This window comes from Mirounga leonina, unplaced genomic scaffold (genome assembly GCF_011800145.1).
Source record: "Mirounga leonina isolate KUSES-001 unplaced genomic scaffold, KU_Mleo_1.0 Mir_174, whole genome shotgun sequence".
NCBI lineage: Eukaryota > Metazoa > Chordata > Mammalia > Carnivora > Phocidae > Mirounga > Mirounga leonina.
The window spans coordinates 45,440,540-45,458,198 of record NW_023270451.1 but is presented as its reverse complement, the minus strand read 5'-3'; the positions used below and the strand labels follow the sequence as shown (position 1 = coordinate 45,458,198).

The 17,659-nt window shown below is 41.0% G+C and overlaps 1 protein-coding gene across 1 annotated transcript; it reads left to right on the top strand.

Annotated features, from left to right (window-relative positions):
- The first annotated feature begins 5,421 nt into the window (after nt 1-5,421).
- On the top strand, nt 5,422-17,264 carry GGCT (gamma-glutamylcyclotransferase). The gene is made up of 4 exons (XM_035020841.1): nt 5,422-6,338; nt 10,385-10,530; nt 11,595-11,730; nt 13,785-17,264. Exons 1-4 carry the CDS (start codon nt 6,198-6,200, stop codon nt 13,926-13,928), a joined length of 567 nt encoding a protein of 188 aa, XP_034876732.1. The 5' UTR covers nt 5,422-6,197; the 3' UTR covers nt 13,929-17,264.
- The last annotated feature ends 395 nt before the right edge of the window (nt 17,265-17,659 follow it).

Below are 17,659 nucleotides of genomic sequence, written 5' to 3'. Positions count from 1 at the left end.
GGGACTTAAGGTTGGCAGTAGGATCTAGCAGGTCATTGTCCTAGAATATATGTGTGGTCTTCCCCTAAACCAGACTGGGAAAATAGTCTGGGTCTTGTATCCACTGGCATCTCACAGGGCAAAGACGGACTAACCGGATAGACACATGGAGATTCTGCCGCTGCAGGCCTCTCAGAATGGGGTTGTACCCTTCCACGGAGCAAGGTTGACCTGCTCTGGCCTAATTATCTGATGTGTTGAGAGGTGAGTCACTTGGGAATGTGTTTGCTGGGTCTGCTTTTATTTTGGACAGTTATTTAGTCATCACCCTCTTTTTACCCTCCTGACATTAGATCTCCAGATATTGACTTTAAATTCCATAGGATATGAATTTAATAACATATGTATTTTTAAATAATAAAAGTAATACAGGAATGCATGCTCAAACATGGAAAAAATACCAAAGAATACAGAATGAAGAAAATGAAAGCTTTTTGTCCAAACTGCTCCCCTATTCCCCACCCCTCCAATTCCGTTTCCCTTCCCGTAAGTAAGCACTGTTAGCAGTTTGGTGCATGCCTTTCCAAAGTGTATGGTTATAGATAAAAATACGTATAGATATAAAGATAAGCACTCTTTTTTTACTAAGCACTAAGCACTAAAAAACTGTATTGGAACCACTTCCTAGGGTTAATCTCAAAACAAGAATACGGATTATCTGTCAAACATCCTGACAAATTATTGCCTACCAGAATTTTACTTTTTTTTTCCCCCAGAACACTTCTGATTTAATATCTTCTGGCATGCTTCCCAGTCATGTGGCCATGAGCTGGGAGGAGATATAAATACCACTATGGCTAATAAAATGTATGCAGAATCCTGTATGTTAAAGCATTAGTATGAATTTTTAAATCTTAAATCAGAGCTAAAGGACAAATGCCTCTCAGTAAGTCAAGGAAAGCTGGAAAAAAAAAATCATAAAGAAAAAAAGGTTTGGGCATCTCTGTGAAGGGCAGGGGAGATTCTGACTCTGATTTGATTGATCAGCAAATATTTATTATTCATCTATGCTGTAGGTGTACAGAAAGATGAGGTGTAGTCCCTGCCTCCAAAGGGCTTACCATCAGCGGGAAATCAGACTGGCCAAATAGAATGGAATCAGATAAGAAAAAGCTTTCACAAGAGCTTGAACTTGATAAAGTAATAGACAGCCAGCCTCACAAGGTATCTGTACAAAGGAGTGATACAATAAAAGCAAATTAAAAGAATATGTCTTTGGGGGCACCTGCGTGGCTCAGTCAGTTAAGTGTCTGCCTTCACCTCGGGTCATGATCTTGGGATCCCAGGGTCCTGGGATTGGGCCATTTCAGGCTCCCTGCTCAGCGGGGAGTCTGCTTCTCCCTCTCCATCTGCCCCTTCCCCTCACTCACACATGTGCTCACTCGCTCTCTCAAATAAATAAATAAAATCTTTTTAAAAAAAGAAAAAAATATGTTTCGGGTGCCTGGGTGGCTCAGTCAGTTAAGCGTCCGACTCTTGGTTTTGGTCATGATTTCAGGGTCATGAGATCGAGCCCTGCATGGGGATTCACACTGAGCAGGGAACCTGCTTATGATCCTCTCTCTCTCTCTCTCTCAGGGCGCCTGGGTGGCTCAGTCAGTTAAGCGTCTGCCTTCGGCTCAGATCATGATTCCAGGGTCCTAGGATTGAGCCCTGCATCAGGGAGCCTGCTTCTCCTTCTCCCTCTGCTTTTCTGTCTGCCTACTTGTGATCTCTCTCTCTCTGTGTCAATAAAATCTTAAAAAAAAAAGCTTCTCTCGCTCTCTCTTCCCCTCTGCCCCTCCCCCCACTTTCCATCCCTTCAATTCCATTCTGTAACTACTGCCTTAGCTCTGACTTTTAGGACTTTGCCTATTGCAAGGAGCTAGTGTCCAGCACTCAACTATCTCCCCATCCTTCTTCTTCCCAGGCCATCCTACACACAGCCACAAGAATGTTTCTAAAGGTCCAAGAGGGCCCCTTTCTGTTCAAAGGTCAAAAATGTCTCCCCTTTGACCACCACATAGTCTGAGCTTTTTAGTGCGAAGTTCAAGACCCTCCCATAAATCATGCTAGTCTCCTTACAGACTTGTCTCCCATTCCCTAATATGAACCTATTACTCCACTGAAATTGAACTACTTACTATTCCCCAAACCTCTTCTGTGCTGTCCTCATGTGATCCCCCACCCTTACCCCACCTCCAGAGAAAAGCAGAGTCGGGGAAAACAGCTAGGAAGCTGTTGAATAATTCAGGTGTGGGCTGATGCCACCAGGGAGAAGGTAGTGAGTGTGAGAATGCAGAGGACGGCTGATGACAGCAGATCTTCCTGATTGGACACAGGGTTTGAAAGAAAGAGATGAGTCAAAGGTAACTAATTTTGGGCTTGAGGCAGCAAACACAATTCCTTCTCCATAACTGCTTATTCCTCATCCTTGCAGTTGTTGGAAGTTCATATTTATTTCATACTGCCTGTGTGACCTGGGACCACATATAATTAATGATTTCTCTATACTTTAGGTCACTAATATATATTTATTTAAAATAATACAGGCAGCACCTGGGTGGCTCAGTTGTTAAGTGTCTGCCTTCTGCTCAGGTCATGATCCCAGGGTCCTGGGATCGCGCCCCGAGTTGGGCTCCCTGCTCAGCGGGAAGCCTGCTTCTCCCTCTCCCACTCCCCCTGTTTGTGTTCCCTCTCTTGCTGTCTCTGTCAAATAAATAAATAAAATCTTTTAAAAATAAAATAAAATAATACAAGCAGAACAAAATACTTTAGGAGCTAGAAGTCAAGACACAATCTAAAATATTGTTGTGGGATTAAATATGCCACATTTCACATAACCTATGTGCATTTAATAGAATCTTTCATTTCATTATCAGTGTGGTTTGGAATATAAAGCTTATGAGACTATCTCATGAAAAACAACATGAGAAATTCATCTGGGTCTGGTAACAGCTGGAGCCAGGCACCTCAAAGCTCAGGGCTTGGGTTTCTCTAGCTCCGTTCTCTTGTTAGGTGGGGTCTGCTTTCTTCTCAGTCACCCTGCCTCCTCTTCCCATCCCATCTGACACCAGCTCTGAGACCACCAGGTTTTACAGTTTGAGAAATCTGGGAGTCAGTACCCAGTAATGACTCTAGAATCAGAGGGCTTGGCTGTTGAATTGTGTGCCTGTCTTGCTAGCTACAACCTGGGGCAAGTGAGTTAACCTACTGACCTCAGTTTCTTCAACTGTAAAATGAGAATAATATTAGTACTGTCTCAATAGGGCTATTTTCAGGATTAAATGAGTTAATATATATGAGTTTAGATTGGAGCCTGGCATTTGATAAGTGCTCAGTGAATGTTAACTACTAACCAAGCTTTGATTAAATTTGGAAGAACAAAAACCCTTGCTATCTACTAACTTAGCCAACAGGGGTCAGTACACAGCAATCCACATGGGGAAGCTAAATAAAATGCTTAATGGGCGTAAAAAAAGATTTTCAGTGTTTGAGGAAACATCAGTGCTTCAGAAAATTTTTGTAAAATGGTGTTAAGAAAAATCAGTAACCATAAAATTAAGCAATTAGCGAGAAACATAGGAAGAGAAAAAAAAAGGCAAAGTAATTAAATAATAAATACATTTAGAATGTCTAAAAACAATTTAAAATGCAGAAGGACATTTTAAGTGGGAATGCTCCAAAGCAGAGGCCTTGAGAATTCATGATGCAGTAGAGTACTATCTTGCCAACAAGAGCAACTTGCTCACTGAAGTAACCAAGTACGAATTTCAAGTTCTACCTTGATGTTTGGGGGATGGGAGAGGGTATGAACCATCCTATTTTCCGATTACATGACAACAGTGTTATTGCTTATTGAGTGTTCACTGTATGCCAAGTGCTTTACACACATCACCATATTTCTTTGACTTTTTAACATGAAAATGTTGAAATATATAGGATAGAATAATAAAATGAACACCCATATACACATCAATCAAGCACTGAACACTTTCCATATTTTAATTTTTCTATATTATTTTAAAATAAATATAGATATCAAAAATTTTACCCCAAAATATATTAATATGTATATCTAAAAATAGAGACATTTTTCTACATCAGCACAATACTATTATCATACCTAATAAAAAAGCAGTTGTTTAATATCATCTCATGCCCTAGTTCATATTCAGATTTAATTGTCCCCAAAATATCTTTTATATCTGGTTTATTGAACCAGAAACAAGGACAAGCCATTGCATGTAGTTATTGTGTCTCTTAGGTTTCTTTTAATCTAGAACAGCCTGCCCTCTGTCTTGCTTTTTTGTTTGTTTGTTTTGTAATTACACTGACTTAAGAGACAGCCATTTGTTCTGCAGGATGTTCAGAATTTTTCTAATTGTTTCCTCTTGGTGTCATTTTATTCTTCTATCCTTGTAGTTCCTGCTTGAGCGTGATTATATAGAAGTGAAAGAGTTTGGGAAACAATCCTTCACAGACAAAACGGGGGCATCATATTGTATCACATCAGGAGGCACATAATGTCTGATTGGTCCACTTTTAGTGATTATAAGATTGATCTAGGTTAAGATGGGAGGGACCAGATTCCTTCATTGTCATTATGTTTTTCTTCTGACTACAACTAGCAATCCCTGGGGGATAATTTGGCCCTAGGTGACTATTCTGTTCCCTGTCACCCTTTCACCACATGGTTTCATTGATGATCCTGTAATGAATCAGTTATTTCATTAGGGGCTACAAGATGGTGATTTTCTAATTCTATCATTCATCTTACATTATTTAGCTGGAAAACTTTTGTAAAGAGAACTGTTTCCTCATCAACTGGGACTATTTGGTTACCCTGAAATACAGCTGCAAGTAGGAGGGCAGGATAAATGTTTAATTTATTTTCTTAAATTACCACTTTTCAGAGTAAAGAGTTGCTGTAACAGTCACCATGGCAAACGAGGCTTTTAAAAATTGTTTTTTATATTTGGTTTATTCTTTTGGTGGGACTTCTTTGACATTTTCAATCAATTGCAGTCATTATTTTTGGTGCTCAAATTGTTCTAATTTTGGCCAGTGGGCATTCCTTCAAGCTGGCTCCCATATCCTTTTGAAAGGACCTTGTTTTTTTTCTTGGATACCTCCAGATTTCACTGTCACAAGATGTCCCAAGCGCTCCTATTCATTCCCAGCTTTTGACCTGGCATATATCATTTCTCCAAGGAGCCCTGGGACCTTTTAGTGGAGAGTGGTATTTAGGGATCAAAATCTGGGTGCCAAGGATAACCACTGCCCTGAGTTCAAATTAATATTTTCATTTCAAAGTTAACATAAGGTTTTATTTCTTGTTTTTATACTTTTATATCTTATTTTACACTGGAGTTTTTGCGCCTAATAACATTAACAAAATTATTCTTTAAATACTTAAACCAACCCTATGAGATAGGGGATTATAAGTTATATAACTGTGATCATAATTCATGTTAAAATCGCTATTTTACAAGGAGGAAACCGTTATGAGAGGTGGCCAGTAAATGGCAGCGTTGGTATTTGAACCCGGCACGCTACTTCCATCCGGGAAGGGAGTCCCAGACATTCAGAGGGTCTTCTCCACGTTAAGTGATCAGGGCTGGGGATGCGAGAACCAGCATGAGGGGGAAATTGACCCGTCGTGGCCGACTGCTTCGAACCGGGAGGGCAGGGCGGGGGGCGAGCTCCCTAAAGAGCACGAAACACCTGGAACCACGCAGGCACCACCTTAAGGAGAGAAAACCTGGTTAGGAACCACGCGGCGCAACCCCCAAACCGAACCCACCGGACCTGACCCGCCTCCGCGTAGCGCCCGCCCACCCACCAATCGTACGGAGCCTGGAGCATCGGGGCGGGACAACAGAGGAGTATGTCCAATGAGGAATCGGCTCGCGGTCGCCTCAGGGCTGAGCATTTCAGGGTCCTAACTGGAGAGCGAAGAGGGGGTGGCGGGCTTGGCCAATCATAGGGGGAGACTCAACATTTGGGCGCGCAGCCAGTCAGACGAGCGGTCGCGTCCGATTCGCCCGGCCCACGCTTCCCGCCTTTCCGCTAACCCCGGAGGCCCCGGCTCGTTAGCCACCGGCCTTGGGACGCCCGCAGTCCTCTTCTCACAGTCCTGTCGCCGACCCCGGGGCCGCGCGGGTGTCTGGTGGAACATGGCGAATTCGGGCTGTGAGGACGTCCGGGGCCAGGAGGGGGAGAGTTTTCTGTACTTCGCCTACGGTAGCAATCTGCTGACCGAGCGGATCCACCTCCGAAACCGGTCGGCCGCGTTCTGCTGCGTGGCCCGCCTGCAGGTCAGTGCTGCCGGCGCGCGGCCCCTGCAGTGCCGTGCCCACCCTGCGGACGAGAGGGCAGGATTTCGAGAAGTCGCTTTCTCGGGGCCGGGAATGCAGCTCTTGCTGATAAGAGCACGTCGGGGCTGTCTTCACCGTCTGGCTTGTGCCCTCCTGGGCGAGCCCGCCTCGCCCCCACGGCGCTGTGCCCGCCTGGCAGCTGTGCGCCCCCGGGCCGCCCTGAGCCCCCCTGCTGACTTTCCCCGGGAGGCTCCTTCTGCCCAGACCTGGCCGCCTCGGTCTTGCCCACCGACTTAGGGGAGCGCTCACAGCATCCATTCGCTCCGTGCCTCCCAGACGCCTTCTCTGCCCCAAGTCAGGGAACGCGTGGCGTTCTCTTCCCTGCCACACACCTTCGCTGCAGGGCTTGTCAGCTGGTATTGTAAAACTCCGTTCACCTGTCCCGCTCCCGATGGGAGAGGTCCTGAAAGCTGGCACCGTGTCGTAGTCATAGTAAGGGCCGTGCTCAGTTCAGCCAGGTGGCTGGGTGAACCATAACACACGGTGGTAAAAGTCATTGCTCTTCAGGGGCGCCTGGCTGGCTCAGTCGGAGGAGCATGTGACTCTTGGTCTCAGGGTCTGAGTTCGAGCCCCACGTTGGGCGTAGAGATTACTTAAATAAATAAAAACTTAAAAATAATTGCTCTTCAGTACAATCCGTTCATTCCTTTGGTAGATTTTTTTCCCTGCAGATACAAAAGTGATAAAGTGGGCTGCCTTGAGGACCCGTCCATGTCTATAGGAGGGACACACCAAAAAATTATGTACGAAACCTTTTGACATTGTCGAATTAGACAAACATGGTCTCTGCTGTCCTTGTCAGGTTCTTAGTGGCAAGCAACAGAAAGTGGCTGATTTAAGCAGAAAAAGAATGTGTTGAAAGGCTGTTGGAGGCCTCACAGAATGACCAGGAAGGTAGGACCACAGAGCTGACAAAACAGGGAGGCATAGGGGCGCCTGTGTGAGTCGGTGGGTGGAGCATGGGGTTCTTGATCTCAGGGTTGTGATTTCAACCCCACTTTGGATGTGGAGCCTACTTTAAAAACAAAACAAAAAACAGGCAGGCATAGAGGGAGGTACAGCAACCACAACAGCCCCGGAGGCCACTGGCGCGCCTCTGCTGAACTTCATAAACATGGACACTAAGTTGTGCCTCACTGACCCTGTCTGCTTCGGACCTTGCCTGCTACTGTCACTCCTGCAGTTCCTGAAACCTAGATGAGGCCACCACCTCCGGGATGTAGTTTCTGCTGTCCTTGGGCACTAGCACTAGCTTCTAATTCAAAGTCGCAGGTGGGTGTCCTGATTGGCTAACCCATGGCCACATGCCCATGCCCTGACTGCAAGCAAAGCTGCGAGAACCAACTGCTGGCATTTGAAGCCTCAGAAATGGGAGTTGGGCTCTAACACTTTCTACCCCCCAGACTCCTAAGGTAGGGAACTGCCCAAATGTGGAAAAGAAGTTCAGATGCTTATAGTTGGGACAAGTGGAAGAGTTATCAAACAAGTGATTATTCAGTTACACATATGGTGAGTTTAAAAAGGAGACATGTACCTTCCTCTCAGTTTTGCTGTGAACCTAAAACTGCTCTAAAAAAAAGTGAAGGCTTTAAAAAAGAGAGAGCGAGATCTACAAGGTGCTATGCGAGTGTATGACTTGGAGGTCCTGACCTAAGAGCTTAGTAAAGCTTTTCCTGAAAATATGACTTTTAAGCTGAGACCTGAATGATTGGGCAGGGGGAGACAAAGAAAAGAGAAGGAACAGCATGTACAAATGACCTCAGGAAAGAAGCTGGATCATCCAGCTGCTGTGGCTGGAGTTTAGTGTGTGAGGAGGATATTGCTTGACAACCAGAGAGGTAGAAGGACCACATGTTACAGGATCACAGAGGCCAAAGAGGACTTTGGTCTTTATCTTGAGAGCAATGAAAAGATCCATTGCAGAATTTAAGCAAATGAAAGATTAGATTTACAACTTTGAAAGCTCATTCTGGTTGCTATGGAAAATAGATTGGAAGGAGAGACAACAGTTGATGTGGGGAGCCCAGTTAGAAAGCTTTTGTAGCAATCCATGCTAAAGATAATGGCACCTTGAACTCAAGTGGTAGCAGTGGTGGGTAGATGGGTTGGGGAGATACTTAGGGGATAACAATGTTAGGCCTTGGTGATTGATTGTGAAGGGAGGAAGAGATAACAGGGGTGACTAAGATTTTTGGTGCAATAGGGTGGATGATGGTGATATTTGTAAAGAGGAGAATCCGTTTTGGAGGGAAAGTCAAGCTCAGCTTAAATATACTGAGTTTGAGATGTTTGTTACACATCCAAGTGAGCAGAAAAATATTAGTGAGCATTTATTAAGTACTCACTGTGTGGTAGACCCTGTTCTAAGCATTTTTGAAGTTTAGAAGAGAGATCTGGGTTGGATTAAAAGATGATTGGAATATCGGATGGTATTTGAAGTTATCGGAAGGGATAGATTGTCTTGAGCAAATTGCTGATGAACAAGAAAAGGGGCCTAAACTGAGCCCTTAGCAACTCTACCATTTGAAGACCAGGTATGGAAGAGGAGTTAGCAAAGGGAATTGAGATCAGGGAACAGTCTGAAAGTCAGGAAGGAGGCAGATCAAGACAGGCTGGTTAACTCTGTCGGAAGCAGCTGAAAAGTGGAGCAAGAGGAGGAATGAAAATTGTCCATTGGATTCAGCAGTAGACAACCAGTACCTAATGTGGTTGTGACTTTTTATCAGCTCTCCTGATGTCCTGCCAGGGCTGCTTGGCCCTAAAACATCCAGTATACCAATTGAAGATACTGGGCACTCAAACCAACCTTTTTCCTGAAATGTCTAACATTTTTAAGAAAATAAAGGTGACAGAGATAAAATATAAACCTTAAATTTAGTATCTAGTCCAACCTTTTTTTATTATTAAGGAAACTAAGCTCTGGAAAGATGGATAGAAATTTTCTACACCAAATGGCCAAGTAAGGGTTTGTAATCTTCCCCAGGATTTTCTCCTCTGATTACCCATCTCTATAGGGAAGAAGCTAAACTAGAAACCTGGCAGGACGCCTGGGTGGCTCAGTCAGTTAAGCGTCTGCCTTCGGCTCAGGTCATGATTCCAGGGCGCTGGGATTGAGTCCCACATCGGGCTCCCTGCTTGGCGGGGAGCCTGCTTCTCCCTCTGCCTGCCGCTCCCCTTGCTTGTGTTCTCTATCTCTCTGTGTGTCAAATAAATAAATAAAATCTTTAAAAAATAAAAATAAAAATGAACTAGAAACCTGGCTCCATTACTTATTAGTTGTGAGACCTTGGGCAAGTTGCTTAATCTTTATAAGCCAGTTTTTCTTGTTGTTAAATGGGTATAATAAAGTTGTTGGCAGGATAAAAATGAGTCCACATAAAGCTCATAATGCAGTTATAGAACCTAGTAATGTACTAGTGTTAGCTGCTCTTAATGTTTATTATAGATATAATAGTACAATTCATGAATGCTAGATTAATGTTAGGAAGTATACAAATCACCCTCAAATGCTGGCTCCTTGAGGACAAACATGGTGATACATGCTAGTAGGATACTCTCTATGTACATAAAAGTAGGTTATAACCCCTATGTAGCTACCCAGCTTCAACAATTATGTATACTATGGTTGCCTCTAAGTTAAAATCTACGTGTATGTAGGTAGACTGGGAAGTAATTTTTAAAAATGAAAATAGTTACATTAAGGCATTGGGATTATGGGGGTTTTTTTTAACCAATTTATGGCAAAATATATATACATATGTATATTCAGTATACATTTCATTTTTAAAGAAAAATATGAAAAAATAGAGTGCTTGAGATCCGGGTCCTTGTTTATCTTTGTATTTTTTACAGCTTCTTATGCAGAGAAAGAACTCAAAGTTTATGTTTTAATTGCATGGAGTTCAAGGTAAATTTTTTTTTTATATTGAAGAGGGAAATTTTGGTTCAAGTGGATATTGATCAAATCATTTTGGCTTCCTTTGTAGGATTATAAGCTTGACTTTGGCAATTCCCAAGGCAAAACAAGTGAAACTTGGCATGGAGGTATAGCCACCATTTTTCAAAGTCCTGGCGATGAAGTATGGGGAGTAGTATGGAAAATGAACAAAAGCAATTTGAGTTCTCTGGATAAGTAGGTGGCTTCTAATTATAAGTTAAATAATAACTAATTCAGAAAGTGGATCATATGCAAAGATGTGTATATATATATGTTGGTTTTTCAAAACCATATACTACATTCTTTACACTGTAGAGTTAACATAAAAAGTATAATGTGCATATCCTAAAAAGCCTAGGGGTGCCTGACTGGCTCAGTCTGTAGAGCATGCAACTCTTGATCTCAGGGTTGTGAGTTCAAGCCCCACATTGGGCATAGAGCCTACATTAAAAAAAAAAAAAAAAAAAAGCCTAGAAGGGTCACTTATTCCAGTTGAGATTTGGGGGATATTTATAATCTCTTCTGTAAAAAAATGGAAGTCTTTATTTTTGTTCTGTTTATCTTTTATTTAAAAAAATCTCTTTGTAGTTTCATATTGTGAAAAGGCATGAAGATGTTTGTAATTGTTGCATCTTTTTATTGGTTTCAAAAGCAGTTCAGTTTTTACTAGAGTCAGTTTTTAAAAAATAATTCTTTAAGGTGGCAGTTGAATCAATAAAAAAGTAATAATTTGTAAAAACTTTGACAACATACTAGAAATGTTTTGATACTGTTTATAACTAGAACTCTCCAGTTGTGTGGTAGAGCATGTATACAAAGAAAGTTGGCAGAAAAGAGTAGGAGTTGAAAAGAACGCATTATCTGATATGCATGATACTTTATGTCACTGGTGAATAGGAGTGAGCCATTCTCTCTACTTTTCTCTGGGTGGATATTCTCTTGTTGTCAGAACACATAGTCATTTTTTGTAGCCTAGAGAGCAGTGTTGAGGGGTATAAAGATTGAAATAACTATATTCAAGCATGGGTTTATATAGGATAAATATAGAGATCTGTTAGAAGTATACTAAGTAATGCTAAATCTGAGGCTTTCCAAATGAAATGCTAGGTTTACTTTTGATGTGGTAGTATTTATAATATGTTCTACCATATCCCAAAATACAAAGGGAGCAAGTACATCCATATATAGTTAAATTTTTAATCCAGTAAACTAACTTGGCTAAATCATATATGGTTAAAATTTGGCTGTTCTGGTTTCAGGCAAGAAGGGGTTAAAAGTGGAACATATGTCCCAATAGAAGTTAATGTTTATACTCAAGAAGGAAAAGAAATAACCTGTCGAAGTTATCAGATGAAAAATTATGAGAGTGCTCTGCCATCCCTCCAGTATAAAAAGGTAAGCTACTTACAAAGACTGTTCGCAATTCCTTTTTAATTTTCACTGAGCTAAACTAAAAAATATCTTGTTTTAAAAAGGCTATGTGTGCATTAAATTCTACACAAACACTTTTTTTTTGCCTGCCCTACCCCTATGAACACTTCATTTTAATAAAAATGTTTTTAATACAAAAATGATAGTTATTTACCTAACATGCAAATTGAAAAATATTCAGATTTATTTGTAAAAATAGAACTATGTTCCTAAAACAGATTTATTAAAAAAGACTGTGGAAATCTATATGAGCCATAATTCTAGATACGTGTTTTCTTTCCTAAAGTAGAAAATAACACATATGCATGTATTTTTAGTGGATTTATTCTATGCATAGGCTTTTGTAATCATTTTTTCTCCACAAAACAGTATTTCATAACACCAAGATTCATTTTTATGGGGAAAAAACACATTTCCTATTGCTGAAATGTTTTCCATCCGTAGATGGAGGGGAAAAAAGTCGCACTCTTTCTTTCTTTTTTTTTTTAAGATTTTATTTATTTGACAGAGACAGCGAGACAGCGAGAGAGGGAACACAAGCAGGGGGAGTGGGAGAGGGAGAAGCAGGCTTCCCGCTGAGCAGGGAACCCGATGTGGGGCTCGATCCCAGGACCCTGGGATCATGACCTGAGCCGAAGGCAGATGCTTAATGACTGAGCCACCCAGGTGCCCCAAGTCACACTCTTTCAAAATCAGAGAAACTACTCCCACAAGCATAGGAAAAGAATGTGGGATAGAAACCCCAACATCCCTTTTTAGAAACCCAAACTTAGGTACTATTGGAAGGCCCAATCAGGACATAGCACGTGGAGTGGATGACCCAGTTCCTGGGCCTAATCTGGAATTTTCTAGTATGGAACCTAGAGGAATTAGCCTGGTATGGATCTGGGAAGTACCACTGAACATAGTTACCATCTATTAGCTCATTTCATATCAGAGGTAGAGTAGACTCCCAGATTAACCTAAAACTGCTCCCTATAAACTTTACATTTTTTTTAAAGAATGGTGTTTTTTCTTAATAGATCATGCCAGTTCTATACAATAAGTTTTTGTCTTAATATAAAAATATTTTAAATTAGAATGACTAGAATCAAAAACACAAGAAATAACAAATGTTAGCAAGGATGTGGAGAGAAAGGAACCCTGATGCGATGCTGGTGGGAATGCAAGCTGGTCCAGCCACTGTGGAAAACAGTATGGAGGATCCTCAAAAAATTAAAGATAGAATTACCATATGATCCAGTAATTCCACTACTGGCTATTTACCCAAAGAAAATGAAAACATTCATTTGAAAAAATATATGCACCCCTATTTTACTGTAGCATTATTTACAATAGTCAAGATATGGAAGCAACCCAAGTGTCCATCCATAGTTATGGCTAAATAAGACATGGCGTGTGTGTGTGTACATATACACATACATACAATGGAATATTATTCAGCCATAAAAAAGAATGAGATCTTGCTATTTACAGCAACACGGATGGACCTAGAAGGTATCATGGTAAGTGAAATAAGTTAGACAGAAAGACAAATACCATATGATTTCATTCATACGTGGAATCTATGAACAAACAAATGAATAGACAAAAAAACACCCAGACTCTTTATCTACAGAGAACAAACTGGTGGCTGCCAGAGGGGAGGTGGGTGGGGGATGGGTGAAATAGGTGAAGGGGATTAGGAGCACACTTACCATGATGAGCACTGAGTGATATAAAGAATTGTTAAATCATTATACTGTACACCTGAAACTAATATAACACTGTATATTAATTATACTTTAGTGTTTAAAAATATTTTAAACCATATTATTGAGTGAAATTGATCCTCCATGAGAATGTATCATGTGGCCTCGAAAACTCCCTGCACATTCATGCTCACTATAAGAGGAATGATTCTATTTTGTTCTATAACTGTTTATTCTAGAGTTATCTAGAAGTTATCATAAAGCTGTGGTATATTAAATTGTGTTCCTAATTAAAAGGTGCTTTTGGTTTCTTTTAACCATTTCTAGGTCATTTGCCTAGGTGCAAAAGAAAATGATTTGCCACTGGAGTATCAAAAGAAGTTAAATGCAGTAGAACCAAATGACTACCAAGGAGAAGTCTCAGAAGAAATTGAAGACATTATCAAAAAGGGAGAAACAAAAGTTCATTAGAACATAATAGATATTTTAGATAGAAATCTAAATTATAATAGAAAATACAGATATTTTCTGTATGTGCTAATATATTTTTAACATTTGGAAAAGAGATCTGAGGTATCTGTATGTTTAATATATTTTCAACAGTGCTCTGAAGGGATATCTTACTTAGGTAATTCCTTGTTTTCAGACTCGAAAAAGAAACTAGGTTAGAAATTAGATAATTGAGGGGCGCCTGGGTGGCTCAGTCAGTTAAGCGTCTGCCTTCGGCTCAGGTCATGATCCCAGGGTCCTGGGATGGAGCCCTGCGTCAGGCTCTCTGCTCAGCGGGGATTCTGCTTCTCCCTCTGCCTGCTGCTCCACCTGCTTGTGCTCTCTCTCTCTCTGTGTCAAATAAATAAATAAAACCTTTAAAAAAAATTAGATCATTGAAAAGGAGGCCATGATGCACTGGAATGCATGACAAATGGATGTGGGTACTCCTTCCATGAACACTTAAAGTTATTTTCTGGAGTTGAGTGTATTCTTGCTCTGTGACAGAGGAGAGATTTGCAACTTAACGATCGTGCTGGTGAATCACTCTGCTCTGGGATTTTTTTTAATCAGCTTAATAAGAGCAAGCAAACTGCAGAGACAGTTGATATATATATTTTTTTTAATTTAAAAATGGCATACTATTCTTAGAGAAATAAATGTATTTGTGGTTTAACCTGTCTTCCCTACTGAAGTACTATTTCACTTTGTTAGAGACTCATATCCTCACCCATACTGGGTCTGATGTTGGCTGTACACAGTCCATACTAGAGGATTATTGCACAGACTCTGGAACCGGACAGCCTCGGATCAGTTGTCAGTTCTACCACATTCTAGCTGGGAGACTTTGGGTTATCTGACTCTTTGCCTCAGTTTGCTCCTCTATAGAGTGAGAGCAGTTGAAACACCTATGTCCTAGGATTATTTTGAGGAGTAAGTATATGTAATAAGCTTAGAACCGAGCCTGGCACGTAATAAGTATTAGAAATCACTAATGTTCTTATTGAAGAATAAGTTTATACAGAGCCATCCTTGGAACAGGATTTTAAAGTAGAAAAGTTAAGATTATGAGGGGAAAACGTTTTTTGAAAGCTCCAGTTTGACTCTTGGCTTCTTAAATTTATTTACTGAACAAATGGAAGAAAGAAGAGTCATGAATAAAACAGCACTGGTTATCAAAAAACCAGGTCTCTGGAATGCAGTGAGCTAGACTTTTGAAACAGGTTATTGGAATGAAATGAGCTAGCTGCAGGAACATAAAGATTTGGTTCTCTTGGGAAAAATAACCAAAGAACTTTTCAGCTACAGCTGATGAAGTGGGACTGAACCATAGACTTCAGGTTAGATCATGTTTTATAGCTGTTACACCTCTAATATTCTAGTTTCCTCCAGTTCGTAACTCCTCCCAAGAAGACCAAGTTTGTCAGTACCTAGAACTCAGTTATGGTAATATAGTGAGCAAGGCTGAGCTTTGTTGTAAAAATAGAATATTATTGTAATCTATCTCACCCACCTAAAATGACAAATTTCATTAAGGAATTTAAAACATTAACAATAAAACCTTCATGTCTGGCCTGTTAATGAAAATCTGGTAATCATGAGGAATACTGTTTCTCCAGTCATTTTCAAGGTAGTAATACCAAATATCATATGTAAGGAATTTGCATTTCTACTAGTGATTTTGGCCCTCTAACCACAATACAACCAACTGGATAAACTATAACAAACAGTTTTATGAAGAGCATTTCTGAGCTTGCAAGAAAATAAGGGAAGTCTTCAAGATATACCAATCCCTGTCCCACAAAAAGAAAAAGACACTTTCCAGCACTGGTAAACAAGTGACGCTGAGATCTTTGGGTACAAATGCCAATAATAGCCCTGGAATTTGACTGCTAACCCTTGAGCAATCCCGCTGCACGACAGGAAAACAACCTGAAAATTCTGTATGAAACTGGGACCCTTGAAGAGAACTAAAATGGTCTCTAGTAGCTTCCAGCGGAGATGCAAATCCTCTCTGGAGAAAGCAATTCTAATTTAGGTCCTCAGAATGTCCACCTGAAAATTTAAAAGATAATAAGGAAAATGATGCATCATAAGTGAGAACAGGAAAAACACCTAGATCCCCAAGGTTTTGAGATACTGAAATGATCAGTAACAGTATAAAATAAGCATATATGGAGACTGACTTCTGGAAGGATGGAGTAGACATACTCTTCCTTATTCCTTCTGTTAAGTACAACTAAAATCCCTGAACATTATATATAAAACGACTCTGAGAGGGAGAGAGAAACCAGACTAGACAGAGACAAGACACAACATGGTACTGAATTCCCTGGGTTTTCTCTTGCCTCCTACATCTCAGACTTGTACCTGAGGAAGCCAGCAATCTGAAAGCACCAATAGAACAGACAAGGAAAACCTACTCTGTAGTAAAAGGACTAGGAAATGGACAATCTAGCAAGACAAAACTTTCAGAGAATAAGTGTTCTGCAGCCAAACAGCACAAAGAAAAATTATGGACCTCCCCCACACCTCTATACCCATGCCAGGAAAGGTCAAGAGGGGAGCCTAGACTTCCACCCTCACCAGGCTGTAGCAGGGCACCCTAACATTGTCCCCTACCACAACTACCGGTGCAGTGTCAGAAAAGGCTGAGTAGGGTGCCACCCAACAGTAATAGGCCGTCTCTCCCCCACTCCCCATAGAGTGGAGACCATGCGGGAACCTGGACTTAAACTGCCCATCGGGCATTACCAAGGTGCCTCCCTCTCTGCTGGGGTGGTGTCAGAGTCCAAGTGGTAGGTCAGGACTTTTATCACCACCCAGTGGTAAAAATGCCACCCTTCCGTGCTATATCAGTGAACACCATATAGTGGGCAGTGATAAGGCTTTCCTACTCCTAGGAGCTGGGGAATTACCAGTGGAGGCTTATTGGGGGCTTGGAACTTCCACCTCCACTCAGGTTCCTTGGGTGACAACAGTAGCTGAGTGGGAACCTGAACTTCTACCTCCATTTAGCAATATCAAGGCAATGACCCTTGCTGCCTTCTGCTGGAGTGGTTTCAGGTGAAGCTAGTTAAAGTAGATTTCAGTAAGATCCAGAGACTTATAATTTCAAGAACGTCCGGGTTTTAACTGAAAATCTCTTTAATTCCAAGATCCAGGAAGATCTCAAACTAAATGAGAAAAGATCATGAGTAGATGCCAAAACAATTAGATTATGTTAAAGGAAAGAAGAGGTGAACTGGAAGAAAGAACAATAGAAATTGTTCTATCTAGCAGAGAAAAAACAGACTAAAAAAAAACTAACAGCCTCAAGGACCTATGGGGCTATAATAGAATCTCAGAAGGAGAGAAGAAATAAAGAGAGAAAAAGAAAAAAAAAAAAAAAAAAAGGAGAGGAGAAAGGGCAGGCTGAAAAAGTACCCAACGAAATAATGGCTTACATGTCCTAAATTTGGCAAAAGACGTAAACCTATAGATTCGAGAAGCTACATGAAGCCATGACAGTTGGCATGTGGTTTAACTTAACACACCTAACTCCCAGGTTTGTGGTGGAATTAGCAATAGTGTACATAAAATGCCCAGCACAGTGCCTGGTATACAGTTGTTGCCTAATTAGTAGTAGTGAACATTAGAAGGAGGAGGAGCTGAGTGAACCCCAAATAAGCCCAAAGAAGTCCACACCAGACACTTGATAGGCAAACTTGGAA